This window comes from Monodelphis domestica, chromosome 7 (genome assembly GCF_027887165.1).
Source record: "Monodelphis domestica isolate mMonDom1 chromosome 7, mMonDom1.pri, whole genome shotgun sequence".
Lineage (NCBI taxonomy): Eukaryota > Metazoa > Chordata > Mammalia > Didelphimorphia > Didelphidae > Monodelphis > Monodelphis domestica.
The window spans coordinates 99,410,348-99,426,435 of NC_077233.1; the positions used below are offsets into that span (position 1 = coordinate 99,410,348).

Consider the following 16,088-nt stretch of genomic DNA (forward strand, 5'->3'; position numbering starts at 1 on the left):
TAGAAGGGTAACAAATGGATTGGTGGGGTGGGAAGTAATACAAGGGACAGAGAGGGGAGGGGATAGTTTAAAAAGACTGTAAAGAAAATAAGAGGGGAATAAGTAGGGAGGGGTATAGAAAGAGAAGTAAAATAAGGGTGGGAATTAGGGGGACTAATTAAAAACAAAACATTGGTGTAGAAGGAAACAGTGAAAGAAGAAAAAGCAGGACTATGAGTAGAAATAAAAATGCTGGGAAATACACAGCTGATAATCATAACTCTGAATGTGAATGGAATGAACTCACCCATAAAAAGCAAGCAAATAGGAGAGTGGATTAGAAACCAAAACCCTACCATTTGCTGTCTTCAAGAAACACACATGAGGAAGGTAGACACACATAGGGTAAAAGTAAGAGGATGGAGCCAAATCTATTGGGCATCAACTGATAAAAAGAAGGCAGGAGTATCAATCATGATATCTGACAAAGCCAAAGTAAAAAATAGATCTAGTCAAAAGAGATAGGGAAGGTAATTATACCCTGATAAAAGGCAGTATAGACAATGAGGAAATATCGGTACTTAACATGTATACACCAAATAGCATAGCATCCAAATTTCTAAAGGAGAAACTAGTGGAGCTCAAGGATCAAGGGAGAGGAATACAGTGAAAACCTAGAGAGGATATATCATCCAGGAGAAGATGATTAACATTGCTAAAGGCTTCAGAGAGGTCAAGAACAAGAATAAAGAAGAAGCCACTAAATTAGGCAATTAGGAGATCATTGGTAACTTCAGATATACCAGTTTCAGTTGAATGATGAGGTAGAAAGCAACTCTATTGAGAAGAGAAAGTGGAGGAACCAATTATAGATACCCTTCTCAATGAGTTTGTCTATGACAGGGAAGAGAGATATAGGACAATAGCTATTGGGAATGGTAGGATCAATTAAGGGTTTTTTTAAAGATGGACAAGACATGGACATGTTTGTAGGTATCAAGGAAGAAGCATTACCAACAGGGTTTCTTGTTTTTCTCCATCTCTATTCAGCAGCAAATAGGGGTGGTAGAAGTAATCCAAGGCTGAAGCTTGACAAGGCACAATCTGGTATGGGTAAGGAGACAATAGGGTAAGGGAACAGGGGATAACGGATAATATAGAGTTGAACTTGTTCACTGAGGGCTTGAGAGGTAGAAGGGAAAAGTGTAGGCAGTGCAAAGGAAAGAACGTAGGAGTATAGGATGGGAGGTCACAATAAGGATGCAGAATAGGGTTAGGAATCATAAAGCAAGAGGTGGAATGATAAAAGATTATAATCTAATAAAGCAATTTCAGAGATCATGAACTTGGAACTCTTCTAGATAATGGCAAGATTGAGGGTATGGCCATCTCTGTGTCTAGCCAAGGCGGGGTACATATAGGGCTAACTCTTGGGAATTGAGTAGATGGAGGCAGTTGGAAATACAGTTGTCTGTGGGAGTATTTTTAAGTCTTTTGGTACAAAGGAGAGAAAGACTGAGTCAAGAGGAAATGAATTCATTGAGGAAGAGATTGTCATGGGTATCAGTAGATAATCTAACAAAGCAATTTTAGAATTCATGGACTTAGATCAAGAGTATGGCCATCTCTGTGTCTAGCCAAGGCAGAGTGAAGGGCTAACTCTTGGGAATTGAGTAGATTGAGGCACTTGGAAGTAAAATTGTGGGTGGGAGTATCAATACACTTATTGAAGTCTTCTAGGACAAAGGAGAGAAAGACTGAGTCAAGAGGAACTGAATTTACTGAGGAAGGGAGCCCCCAGAATTCTGATTGGGTGAAAAATTTGGATTCAATGAACCTCAGAAGATGTGTGATAATGGTAGAGGGAGATTCTAGAAGAGGCAATGAAGAGCAATGGGTGTGAGTTAAAGTGTGTGTAAAGATGGGAGTAAAAAAAAAAAGGTGAGTAAAAGTGAAACTAGTGCTAGAATGTGGCCAGGGATGTACTGCTACTGATAACTAGGTCTCAAATGAGGGCAAAAGATGGTGGGAGTGGAAAAGGAGTTTTAAGATGAAAATAAAATTGTTAAGCATGGAGCAAGCATCCCAGAGAATACAGGGGAAAGGCTGGGTAGATCTGGAGTGGGACATTTTGAGGGGGGTTGGGAATAAGGGAGTAAATGATGAGGTTTGTATAATACCAGCTGGGATGGGAAGAGGTTGACCAAGGTGGTAGTATACTAGCCATTGAGAAAGGAGTCTAGGCAGAGGGGCTGTTGGGAAGCAGCTTATTTGAGCAGTTCAAGGCCCTTCCTGGAGATACAATCTCCAAGCAGGTGTCCAGTAAGACCCAGGAGGCCTTTATCTCACAGCATGCAGGGACAGGCAAAAATATGACTTGGGGCAGACAAATCAAGATGGATACGATTCAGAAAAGTTTCCAGAATACCAAAGAGCCTGAAGCAGACAGATGTTATAATAGGGTGGCTTGGATCTGAAACCAAAGCAAGGATTCCTAGGGAGATTTAGGAGGAAAAAGGCCACAGGCAGAGGGAGAGCCCACTTCTAAGGCTCTCTACAATCATAGTTCTCATTTTAGTAAGAGTACCTCTGTGAGGCTTCAGCAAAAACTAAAGTTCTGCAGAGACTAAAAGACCGAGACAGTGAAAATGTAAAGGGGGAAAACCTGCAGGAAGATGGAAACTCAAGTTTCCATCTTTTTTTTTTTTTAGGTTTAGGTGTTTAGGTCATATAAAAGACTGCATTTGTTCCTTGCCGCTCATCTACATAAGCTTCCCAAAGGATTATGGGAAATGAAAATGACTGAACTGGACCCAATTGTCCTAATTTAACAAGAAGTGGCTCACAAACCAAAGGGATTTTTTCTTTTTGGAGATGGTAAGAATTTGAAGACTTTTGCTAGGAGAGGCAAGACTATTCCTAGTGCTCACCAAGAGGAGGATCTGAGGGAGAGATTTTTGCAGATCCTAAGTTAAAGGTTATTGCCTAAGCTGAAAGAAGCACCCAGGCTGAGCGGTGTGGCAGTGTGTAGAAGACATACCACGTCAGAGTATGCTGACCCTCGAGAAACCAGCAGCTAGAGAGGGCATTCTCGAAGGAGGCAGTTCAGTGGATTGTTCAAGGCCCTCAAGCATCAGGGGGAGAGGTTGTGCCTGGTAAAGAGCAAGCCCAGATGGAGTGATTGATAGAAAATGGGAAGATCCTTTGGAGAGGAAAAGGACATCAGAGCCCTCAATTTAAGGGGAGTCAGCGCGATTAATTCTCTTCCTTTTAAGGCTCAGCTCTTGTCTTGCTCCTTCTCCCTCCATGTAATCTTTCTCCTCCAGTGTTTTCTGAATTTTTTTTTGTTTGGATTTTCCTTTTGTCCCCAAATACATTCTAATGTATATTTAAACTCTTCTTTTCCTCTATGGTAGCACAGGAATGTTTTATGTTAGACCATTATCTTGTCTTGGAATCAATACTGTGTATTGGTTCTAAGGCAGGAGAGCAATAAGGGCTAGGCAACTGGGTTAAGTGACTTGTCCAGGGTCATACAGCTAGGAAGTGTCTGAGGTCAAATTTGAACCCAGGACCTCTCACCTGGGAAACACAAGGCATGTAACATTCCCAAGTGTGGCCTGAACCAGACAAAAATGTAATTGGCAAATATTTAACAAGATAAAAATCTAATAGAATATAGAAAATGTTCATGTGTTTTTTAAAGTCAATATGTGGCTTGCCAGGATCCTTATGTACTTAAGGTCTAGAGGCTATTTGTATTTGAGTTTGATACCTCTCATCTAGCCAGTTCTCTTTTCTTGTACTTGTGTAATTAATTTTTTGAGCCCAATTGTAGGATTTACATTTAGTCCTATTATTAGTTTCATCCTATAGCCAGATAGGCTTAACGTAACTCAACATCTGGTGTGACAGCCTTCTGTCATGTTCTGATCTCTGTAACAGTTAAAATTTAGGGGAGATGGGGAGACTGAGGCAGGTAGAAATGAGTTTCTCTCTGCAAGGAGTATTATATTTTTTAGAGGTTTATTAAAGGATAAAGATTAAAGAAGAAACACGTGCCTAGGCCAGAGGCCTAGACAAAATAACCTCACATCACGCAAGAGACCGCCTGCTCCAAAACGGAAGTCCAAAAAAAGCCAAGCGCCTTCAAAAGCCTTTGAATCCGCTTAAATACCTTCTCGATCTCGGCCCAGGTGGGATTACAAGGCATTCTGGGGAAGTGGAGCAAAGGCTCATGGGGATTGTAGTCCTGTATTCGAGTCTATTTTTTACATCACCCTTCTCTAGATTCTCTCCAAACTGTCAATATCCTTCAAAAATTATTGATACCTTTTGAAATGTTTGATTTATGCCTCTTTTTAAAGAATTCCAAACTTCAGAACTGCTTAATCTCCCTTAAAAAAACCACACACACCACAATAAAAACCAACCATTCCTTTTGCTGTTTGAAAGGACAAGCGGCATTCCACATCCATAGCCTCTCTCTGACTTGCTCAGGGTCATCTGGTAGTAATAATCTGAGGCTGTATTTGAAGGCAAACCTTCCTAATGCCAGGTGCAGCCCTCTATCTAGTGCTACCTTCTACACACACACACATACTCTCCTCAACCAAGAAGAGGTTAAGTGTGATTCTTATTGTGAGGCATCAGACTTTCTCCTTACAATTGAGTTCAATTGCCTTTTAGTGCTATTCTATTTTATAATTTCAGTTTTGACTAGCTCTGCTTTCTTCATTTTGCATCAACTCATATAAATTATTCCTAAGTTTGAATTCCTATACCATAATTTATTATATGTTCAGCCATTCCCTAATCGATGGGCACCTTCTTTGTTTTGCAGTTTTTGGTTACCACAAAAATATTGCCATCATCAGTAAATGTGGGACCTTTCCCGTTTTTTATTTCGCTGGGGCACATGCTCAAAAGGGAGATCATTGGGTCAAAGGATATGAGCTTGGGTAACTTTCCTTACATAATTCCAAACTTTTGTGGCATTCTTATCAACTCACAGCTCCACCAACAATGTATCAGTGTGCCTATTTTCCCAGGCCTTCCAACAGTAATTCTATCTTTTTATCATATTTACTGATTTGTTGGGTGTGGAGTGAAACTTCAGAACTGCTTATTTGCATTTTCATTATTAGTGATTTGGAATTTCTTTGTAGGATATGACAATTTGCATTTCTCCTTTGATCACTTCTATTGGGGAACAGCTCCTAGTCACAATTTTGGCCAATTACCCATATGGCTTGGATATTTTATATTTGAATAAAAGGACTAGTTTCCCTCATCTCCTGTAATACACCCTCACCCCACCTGCCTTTTTCTTCTTGGTTGCACTTTTCTGTTGGGGAATGATTTTTCACCTTGTTTATATTATGACAATTATATATAGGAATAGGGACAATTTCTTCAGTACCATAAACTTCTGGGTGAGGAAATGACAAGTCAGAACCTTCACTACAATATGCACTTTCATAGAATATTAAATGAATTTTCTTTTTCATATCCTTTCCCAGAATAATAGTCTGTATGTCAGAGGTAGTACTTAATCCCAAATCTGATTCTTGGCTTCCAGGTCAGCCACCCACTGCACCATACTGCTTCCAATTCAACTGTCTTTGTACTTTGGATATTACTTGTATTTGATGCATGGACTTTTCCCTTTTGTTGGAAAAACTGCTCATGCAAAACCTTTTCATCAAAGGTCTATTTCGTCTTTTGCGATTTCAACTCTCATTTCATTTTTTCTCATAGTTCTGAAAGGTACTTTTCCCATTCACTAATTTCCCTTTTTATATGAAGACCTTTCATTTTGAGGTCACATCCATTAGGAACTTCTATTTTTCCTAGTCCTTGTCAAATGTCTCTCCAAAGTAACTTGTAGTTCTATTCAGTGAACACTGGGTCACTGTTTTCAGTTCTTCTTGTTTATGTAGCTCATATGGCCAATTCTTTTCTAAAATGTGGCACTCAAAACTAAACAGAACACTGAGTTTATTGGTGGTTCAGTGTCCTTACTATCTAATCCATTTACAGTGACACCTGTTCCTTTCCAAAGCTCAAACCAATAATCCAGAGTCCATTTTAGGTCCAATTTGTCTTTCATGAGATCTTATACACCTAAGCAAAATTTTCTATTTTAATCTCATTATCTTGGCACTTTACCACCTGAAAGTTGGATGAAGAACCTAAAGTTCAGAAAGGGGAAAAGCACCTTCCAAGATCATACAACTCCTAAGTGTTGAAGGTAGGACTAAAATTCAACTCTTCTGACTTCCACGTCGTATTTTTCCACCTTTATCACTTCAAAATTCACTGATAAGTCTCTTTACAATCCATATTATTTGTTCTTTGTCTACAGGCCAGGTATCCATCCTAGACTCCCATTTCCATGTGAAAAGGTTAAAGAAAAAGAACAATTCTTAGATGAATTTAGAATGATTTCCCAGAAAAGCATAGAAGAGCAGTACTTGACTAGGCATGGTAACCTTGTTATCAGGGTAGGTGGATTGCATTCCCAAGGAAGGTGGAACCTCTGGAGGACAAATTTTGACCACCAAATTCCTTTTTCTTCTTGAATAAATAAAATTTGTCATATTCAATGCTAGTAGTTGCAGTGCCTCTCTGGGGACATAAGGCCTTTTTGCTTTTGGAGGGAGATCTACTCACGAATCAAAATCCCAGGACAAACTATATGGGGACACCAGTCTGTTATTTAAGAAGCTCCCAAGAATGAAGCCCTACTGGAGTCATTAACTGGGGGAATGGGCCAGAATACAGTTGCAATCCAGCAGGGGTCACTAGTAACAACATATTTTAATCCCAACATATTATCTTTTGTATAGAGCACTACTATTAAATGTGCCCAATCTATACTTTTGGGGGAAGAAATGAAATTTCCTCAACTGCTCCTCACATCAATATTAGCCTACTCATCTGTCAGACAGGAATAATTCTTACTCATACCTAGTGATTTTGGGAAGTCAAAGGAATAGGACAACAAACTGAACAGAATGATCTAGAGAATAGTTAAATGATCCTATTATGTTCTGGTGAATGTTTGGATCAATTTCAAAAAATGTGATCTTTTTAGAACTAGTTCAGAGTCCCCAAAATTCATTAGCTAAGGTCCAAGATGCTAAAAATCAATGCGACAATTGTACCATAAATCCCCTGAGACACTTTCAACCTTATCTCAGCTTTAGGGCGATATTAGCCCTAGAACCACAAAGAAAACTAGTCAATTGTATATCAATCCCAACAAAAACAAGGCAGAAAGATTTGGGGTTTAGGTTGTTTATTTCTAAAGCCTGCAAGAGTCTATCAATGCCGGCTAAGTAGATATAGCCCTAAGTGTCTTTTATGACTTCCCCATTCTTGGAACTTGGGCAATGTCAGCCCATACAAAACCAGATTGGGGACCAAACTGAGGAGTGTGTGTGTGGGGGACGTCTCCCCCTTTTCATCACATATTTTTTCCAACAAGATTGCTTTACATTTAAATGCAATTCCCAAACCCAAAACATATAGCAGCAACCTGTCACTAACAACATCACTGATTCTCATGCTACCTTCCACTTTTACTTCTTTTTTGGAAGCTAGGGAAGGAGAAGGTAATATTTGAGTATGAGGAAACTTGGCTGCATCCCAATAGAGCCAGAGATGGCACGAGGACTGACACCTGTAGTGTAGGGTGGCTAGATTTACTACACACAAGAGCAGGTACCAGAGCAGCTTTCAAGATCTAGCCCTAACTCCCATCACAGGGATCTTTTTAAAGACCTACTCCCATAGGACTAGATGAGAGGGCGACAGGAGATACATTTACCACCCCCTTCCCCTCAAATTTAAACATGATAAACCCAGAAAGTTTCACCTTCAAGATCCACCAGGCTCCCTCTTGAGAAACATCTTCTGTATGGTCAATTCCACACCAACTCCCAACCCTTTTCTTAATGCCCAGAGCCTTGTCCCCTCCCACCCACAACTGCAGGCAGTTCCTCTAACACTGATTTGATGACCCCATGGTCCATGAAATGGGATGGCTAAAAAACTTTTTAAAAAGCACCAATCTGAAGCTCAGAAAGCTCCTCAGCCTTTGGAGCAGATTAAAAGAAGGAAAAGCTTTTGAATGGTACCATGAAGGTAATAGGAGAGGAACACCCAAATTAAAGAACCCTTGCCTTAGAGCTTATTTTCTCCCACCCCTTACCCTAGAATACAGATGCTACATGCCCTAACACTGATCTGGGATCAACCCAGTGGAAGCTGCCTGAAGTGCTTTTTTGACTGTAACTTCTGTTCCAGCAAGGTTCAGGAACATTTAAGGAATGGCAGGGAAGGGGGGCATTCACCAATAGGCCCCACTGCCCTAAAATGACTGGTAAAAGCCCAGTTCTAGGCAGACAGCATGTGCTGAAGGGACGTCACTAAAGCCTCGTGGCTTTTTTGAGGAGTCTCCGACAGTAGCTACAAAGTTTAGCATAAGGCTATTGTCAAGTCTTGACATTCACTTACCACCTCTGCCTCACTCTTGGTTTGAAGCAACCTTCGGGTTATAACCTTCTGGGGTCTAGAAAGCTCCTTCCTCCTCTCATTCCCTGTCTCATCACTAACCAAACCAGACTGTGAACGTCTAGTATTTTGTTTCTTTAAAAAAAAAAAATCAAAAGTAGAATCTGGGTCCAAGGCAGTGCCTAGAATAATACTCTACTTGGAAAGGCAGTACTTTGACCTAATGATCCAGGAGTTAAAAAAATAAAGTGATTGGAAAGGTTGAATAAATTAACACATAGGAGTTGTACACAATAAAGATCCTTTCTCCTTAGACTGTCTTTGGTATTTGGTTCTTTCCCGTCCCTTGGTCTTTACTCCCCAAACCCTGTTTTTCATTGTGGCTGCCACAGATTAGCTGCAAGGGAGGGCGATAGCCAAAGTCACTCAAGGAGGCCACTTAAGGTACAAATCTAACTCCTGGGGACCTTAGGCAACCTCAGTGCCATTAACTTCATCTGAGTGTTGATCAAAGTTCCTGGTAAGCTCCACGAGGTAACTTAAGGTAGCAGCAAACCATTCCCCCCACCCCCCCCAGCATTCCTAGTCTCTGCCAAAAGAAGGCTTTTCCCATGAAAGTATCTTAAAAAGGTCCAAAGGGACAGCAAGAGAGTTGTCGTCAGGACTATGACGGGAAGCAGAGGCTTCATAATCAGGGCCCAGGCGGTGATGGTCAGCATGTGGAATGAGCAGGACTGAGCCGAAGACACCTCTGGCCGGCCCCTTTCCCCAGGCTCCTCCGGAGTACGGGCTTCTCTGGCTGCTGTCCGAGGAGCCCTGCTCTCAGAGCTTCTTTAGGCGACTGTACATTTCTCTTTTGCTTTTCTCCCCTGCCCATGTCCGGCTTTTGGTGCGAAATTTCTTCAGATCTTCCTTAAAGTCTTCATGGTGCATGGGACGGTAGCTTGGGGGCTCACAGTATGACTGGCAAGAGAGAAAAGGATAATCAGCGTTGGACCCCACAGGCACAGGACAGACTGGTTCTTCACAGCACCCAAGTACGGCGCTATATAGACAGGAGGGAGTAATGCACTATTTGTGACACTGGAGTCTGTCCAAAGGGACGTCCCGCCACAGCCTTTTCGCCCTGTACCAAAGCCCGAGACTGGGAGATACAGGACATCAACAGCCATTGCCTCTAGTTCCGACGGGACCAGAATCTCCCAGCTTGAGGGGCCTTGGGTCTGTGATGGTGGTTAAGAGATAAAATAGGTCTCTTCCTCTTAATGAATACCTCGGGAATCCAAGGTAAAGAAGTCTTTATGCATTCTTACCTTACACTTCAAAAAAAAGTCCTTGTACCCTCCCTTTAAAACATATAGCTCAGGGTAGTGGAGTTTGGGGTACTCGTTATCTAGCCGGTCCCGCTCTCTCACAAATCGACACCTGGAACAAGAGGGAAAGATGAGATTAAATGGAAGGAATGAGGGCAGGTGTGGGAAAAAGCAAGAAAACCATTATTTATTGTTGTTCGTGTGTGCCACTATTTCAGAGTTACAAAGTGGTAGAGGAAAATGGTATAACCAATCGCTATAACAAACAAAGGCCATATTGTATTTCCCCTCCTTATCCCAACTCCCGATTAGGTCCTAAAATATATTTTCTTAAATCCCCCATGCTTCTTACTGATTCTTATTAGATGCTAAATATCCCTCTCACTTGACTACCTGGCTTGTACATTTGATGGCACAAGACCCTAATTTTGGTAAGCCTTCCGTAGGCATTTGATATTCATTAGAAGTGCTATGTCATTAATTAGGGCTAGTTGGTGCCAGTTTACTCGATATTAAATATATCCCTCCTCTACAGATCTAAATTAAGTGCCAGAAATGGGAAAAATAAGGAATAAGAGCCTCAAATGTGATAATAGCTATTTTCTGGAAATTCTCTGCTTAACTTTGAGCAAGCTCTGTTTGTACAGGGCCATTTGATAAAGAGGTTTATCAATCCCAGAGTGGCGACAGTGCCATCTAGTTCTAAACAAGAATTCCATCCATTATTTCTCCAATTATCCCATTGCAATTCTGGACAGAAAGGTCTTCCTTACATCAAACCTAAATTTAAAATTTCTGAAATTTGAAAAGTCCCCCATACAATAATACCCCAAATTTTAAACAAAATTAAGCCAGAACTAAGGATGCTTACTTTAGAAAGAATATATGCCCTTTCCCCCTTTTAGATTAGACACCCCAGTCCCATCTGCTCCTCCTAGAAGTTGAGCCTGAGATCTTTCACTACCTGAGCCACTCACCTCTGGACATTCTCCAGCTATAAATGTACTTTAAAAAAATTTTAAACCAATTACATATCAAAAAATTTCCATATAAGTTTACTGAAATTCTATGAATCAATTCCTTTCCCTCCCTCTTCCTGGAGTTGGCAAGCAACTTATGTTATGCTATATACAACATAACCAAGATTGAGTTATATATACTATATATATTCACACAAAAAATATTTCCGTATGGTTAATTTTCATAAGTGAATAATCTTATAGAACCCAAACTCCACAACACATACACCCAAATAAACAAGTGAAAAATCATATGCTTCCATTGGCATTCTGACTCCAACAGTTCTTTCTCTGGAAGCGAATAGCATTCTTTGTCCTAAGTCCCTCAGAATTGTCCTCGATCACGGTCTCTCATATTTTTCAATGTACATCTTAAAATGTGTCACCCAGAACAGAACAACACTCCAGATTGGGTAATCACATATTCCTATGAAGCCCCTAAGGTGACACTCAAGTATAGTTATAGAACACTGTTCAAAAAAGGAATTTTTTTTACTCTGAACTTGAGAACACATTTATACATGAAAAATGAATTTAGGATCTATGTGAACAAATATGTCAATTCAAGATATTTCATGATACAACTGGATGGTATATATTTTTGAAGAGAGGATTATTGGACCCAAGTGAACTAAGTCAATAACCTAAGTGAAAGTTCAGAAAAGGTCTTGAGCTTGCACCTGAGAATGAGTACCCAGTTACTTACATCCGAGGCCCCCGCTCTGAAGAAAACTCGCAATGGAAAACAACAATGACACGTTTGCCATCTGTTGGCCTGATGGGTTTCTTCAGCAAGAAGGCTTCTACCTCTTCTTCCATGTGTAAGTTCACTGCACCCTATAAAGATGAACAAAACTCATTAAGTCAAAGAAAGAGCTACTAAGGATGTGTAGACTTCTGTTTCCTGATCAGATTAGAAGCAAAATTAGAGGCACATCTTGCTAAGTACCTCCTCCTTCTTTCACTCAACAGATTTCACCAACTTCCAAGCATCCATATATGCTGTCAACTGATGTAGTAAGGTTAATGGCTGTGGAATGGGTTAAAGGATACGAGAACCACAAGCCACGAGAATAGGAAATTCAATTGAATGTCTTTTAAGCACATACAATCTATAGTGCAACTTTCTAGGTACTAGGGGATATATATATTTATTGTGTGTGTGTGAGTATAGGATAATTTATTCCTTAAAAAAAAATTTTATCTTTATTTTATTCCAATAACAAATTTACACACCAAGTTTTCCAAAGTTATATGATTCACCAGAGTTGACAAGCAATTACACTGGGTTATACATGTATTATCACTCAAAATATATTTCCACATTATTCATTTTTATAAGAGAATAATCTTATAAAACCAAAACCCCTGATCATATATTCAAATAAACAGAACGTGTTGTAATATAGACTGTGCAAAAGGGAATACTTTGAAGAGCCTTGGATGCTAGACTAATGATTTTATTTGGCAGATAATAAGTAGACTTAAGAACAGGGGAGAAGCTAGGGTTACAGCTAGACACTTACAAAGTTATTGGTACCAAGGTAAAAATTGAGGTGAGAAAGTTTTCTAAGGGTGAAATGATGTAGAAAAAAAGTTTGTTGGTAACCATGAGAGAATGGGATGTACAGAAGAAACAGAAAATATTAAGAGACCAAGAAACATCCATCAGAAAGGATGCAAAAGAAAGAAGCAACAACAACAAAAAAAAGTCAAGAGAAAAGAAGATTATAAAGGGTGACCAACAGTACCAAATTCTTCAGGAATTCCAAGAAGGAAGTAGGGGATTTCGCAATTAAGAATCATTGTGGTAGAATGGGAAGAGCTAAATTTAGAATCAAGAGAACCTGGTTTTGAATCCAGTCTAAACAATTTTTGGCAAGTGACTTCACACCTCCCTTAAGAGCAGAGTGGTTAATTAAGTGAAGAAACCAGTTTCTTCTCATCTGAAAAACAGAGGGTTGGACTAGACTGATATCACTTTGAGTTCTAAATCTTAGATCCTATGATAAGTGACTACAGAGATTAAAATAATGTTAGCAGGGCCAAGGAAAGGTTTTATTTTGTTTTAAATCAAAGGTGGAAGTGTCTTGTTGACCTCAGCATGCTTTGTAGACATGGGGAGGAATTGGGAACCAGCAGAGGGAAAAGTAAAAGTGATCAGGAATGCATGATAAATGGAGTCCCAGCAGACTAAAAGAAGGTGGTCCTTCATCCTCTGAGACAAGGAAGAATGGGTAAAACAGATAATTTCAAATGCATAGTTAGAAACTCCCCAAGATGGCTTCAGGCAGGTATCTATTGAGGTGGGAAAGTGGAGGAATGAAGGAAATCTGGAACAATGACTCTCTCCCCATGTGATAATCAGAAAGAGATTAAAAAAAAAAATTAAGAGCTCAATGGAGGTCAGAAAGCATAAATTTCAATGAGGTAGACCTAGTCAATAGGGTCTCAATTTGTCCCATCATTACTGTACTACTCAGGAGGATTGGAAAAGATGATTGGTCTGGGGCTATTAAAGGTCGGCTTATTAGCAGGGTGAAAATAAGAGATTCAAGGATGGAAACTTATGTCTTGTTGAAATAGTTGCCTACAGAGTAGAGACTGAAGTGAAATCTGACTAGGAGAACTTAGGGCCCGGGTGACCAGAGATCACAGTGAAGGTGGATGGTCCAGGGGGAAAAAAGGAGTAGGAAGGACAGAAGTTTTCAGTCAGAGAAGGGACTTTCACTTTGGTACAGGTTTAACTGATGGAAATGTCTAGGATTTAATTCAAAGTCCTTAATAACTAAAGAGGTTAAGGAATTGAGAAATAAGGATAGGATGGTTATTAATGTGATTAAACCTTAGGAATAGAAATAGATGCTTCCGCCCCTACCAACAAAGGGATTCCCTTTCAGGTTGGCACATTACTAAGTGTTAGTGTTGAACTCGCATTAGACAGATTTTCAATCAGAGAGGGAAATTGTATTCTGTTAAACTAAACCCAAAACTCATTCTCAATGAATAATCTCTTTAGAATATTAACAGCTACCTTCCCTATACCCTATATGGTATACCAAGGAACTTCCCTGCTAGATGGTAGTCTTTGTCCATACCTTGATATGGCCTCCTTCATATTCATATGGATATCTGCAGTCAATGATGACAAACTCTTTAATTAGATTTGCAAACTTTCCATTTAACACAGATGCCATCTAAGGAAAGAGTTTAGAAAGAGGCAGAGAGATTTAATTTTGGTTCTTTCTAGTAACTCCAAGACCCTAATACTTTTATGTGCAATTGAATTCTTGGGAGTTACTTACTATTTCTGGAGAAATATATTTTAGATCCTGATGCTTTCCAGCAACTGTGTGAAAAAGGTAACCCTAAAATAAAACCAGAATAAAAACCATTAGCAATGCTGCTTCTGCAGCAACAAGAGAGGAACAACTCTCTTTAGTCAATGAATGCTTTACTTCCACTCTTTTTTTTTAACTTAGCCCTCAGATCTCATAATCTTACCCATCATTGAGAAGGACACACAATCTCAGTCAAGGCAAGGAAACAGAGAAAATATTACAAAAGCTTGAAAGAAAGAATGAAAAAGAGAAAGGAAGGAAAAAGTACAGAAATGCCTGGACCTTGAAAAGTTAGTCCTGTTCTCTCCAAGCGCAACTTGATCATCATTGGGCCTACTGTGTCCATTCTTTAAGATTCATTATTAACATTCTTAGCTCAAAAATTCTTCTTGGGCACACACGGCCTTCAACTAGCCCATTTTCCAATGCTATCCTGAATTGATGAACGAAGGGTCACTGAACCTAAGGCAATTACCTTTGAGAAATCACCAATAAGGTCCCTTTGATCACTGTCCAAAATACTCTCAATGGTCTCTTCTGTGGAAGATGACTGGGGTATAGCTGGTTGTAGGCTCTGCATCAAAAACACAAAGATGGAGAATGATTCCTGAGACTTAGGACTTTCAATTTAGCCCTGGAACACAGAGAAAGCACTTGTTGAATAATTAGTGGACAACTTCTTATCGGAAAGACAAGCTTTTTATTTTTGTGTAACAATTAAACCATGTATATTTTTTAAAATCCCATTTCCCCCTAACAATTTACTATTAAAGATGTGTTGAATCAGTATCCAGCAACAATTAGAAGAGATTCTTATACATAGCAAACAATTATAAATACTTTTCCATTCATTTACCAGCTACAAATTGTTCCAACTATCCTGAAAAGTACTTTGGAATTAAGTCTTACAAGTGACTAAGATGCCTTTACATTCTAATTCACAGATTCTACCTTCTAGAAGATCGAAGACAGAAAGGTCAAATATGTACCAAAATATTCATAGTTTTTGTGGTAGCAAAAAACTTAAAGTGAGGAAACTATCTTTTGGGGGATAGTTAACTGTCGCACATAAATGTATTTATCATGAGAAATAATATTTGGAAAAATTTTCTTAAAACTTACAGCAGGGGTAGGGAGGGACACAGTTTAAAGTGAAGGTGTTAAAAGACACCACAAATTTTCAGCTTTTGGGAAGTTCATAGTATTTTTATGTATTTTCTATGAGAGCTCCTACTGCTCAACATTATCAATTCATCTTATGAAGCAAGTCAAAACAAGTGTTTTCAACTACATGATTCAAGAGTAGAACTTTTTACTATAGAAAAAAATTTATTTTAGGTCACGGAAGTAGGAATTAGTGTCCTATGTTCCAATCTGTTCATTGAATATAAGTATTTTTCATCCCTTCATGATCTAATAAAAGGCACCAAACAATCCCCCCCCCCCCCCCCAAATAATCCCCTTTCCTTCCCACAATGGGCAGGGAATGTTTAGATTTCTTTGTTTAAATGGGAGAGAAATTAATTGGTGATGTGTATTCCAAGAGAATTGTCAATTATATTTGAAATACATAGGTATCTTTTCCCTGGAAGATGACTTTTGGATAAAGCTCTGCCTAAGTCCTTCTGCCCTATTCAGTAGGCCAACTCTGGATGTGCTGAATGAATAGAGTAAGACAATCACAAGCACCAAATAAACACCTTCATTTGATCTTATATTAGGCCCTCAAATAACAAGCAGTCATTTACATATAATGGGACACTGAATTGTTTTGCTACTTGCTTGGCTCTCCCAAAGATTAATAAGAAGGCTGACTACAGGTATTTTTTCCCCTGGTGTCTCCAAGTGGAGAACCAACCCAACTGATTTTGAGACTCTGAGAACTTGGTTTTCAGGTGAAGCTCCCAGAAACCCAA

General features: G+C 39.4%; 1 protein-coding gene across 5 annotated transcripts in view; it reads right to left on the reverse strand.

Annotated features, from left to right (window-relative positions):
* Positions 1-7,265: 7,265 nt before the first annotated feature.
* CDC25A (cell division cycle 25A) overlaps positions 7,266-16,088 on the reverse strand; it is a 29,136-nt gene continuing 20,313 nt past the window's right edge. For all 5 annotated transcript variants that reach the window (XM_056805259.1, XM_007499681.2, XM_007499680.2 and 2 more), the window contains 6 exons: positions 14,648-14,746; positions 14,137-14,199; positions 13,930-14,028; positions 11,538-11,668; positions 9,813-9,924; positions 7,266-9,462 (listed from right to left, as the gene is read on the reverse strand). In XM_056805259.1, coding sequence (XP_056661237.1) covers positions 9,322-9,462; positions 9,813-9,924; positions 11,538-11,668; positions 13,930-14,028; positions 14,137-14,199; positions 14,648-14,746 — 645 coding nt within the window. In that variant the 3' untranslated portion in view covers positions 7,266-9,321. The remainder of the gene's footprint in view (positions 9,463-9,812; positions 9,925-11,537; positions 11,669-13,929; positions 14,029-14,136; positions 14,200-14,647; positions 14,747-16,088) is intronic.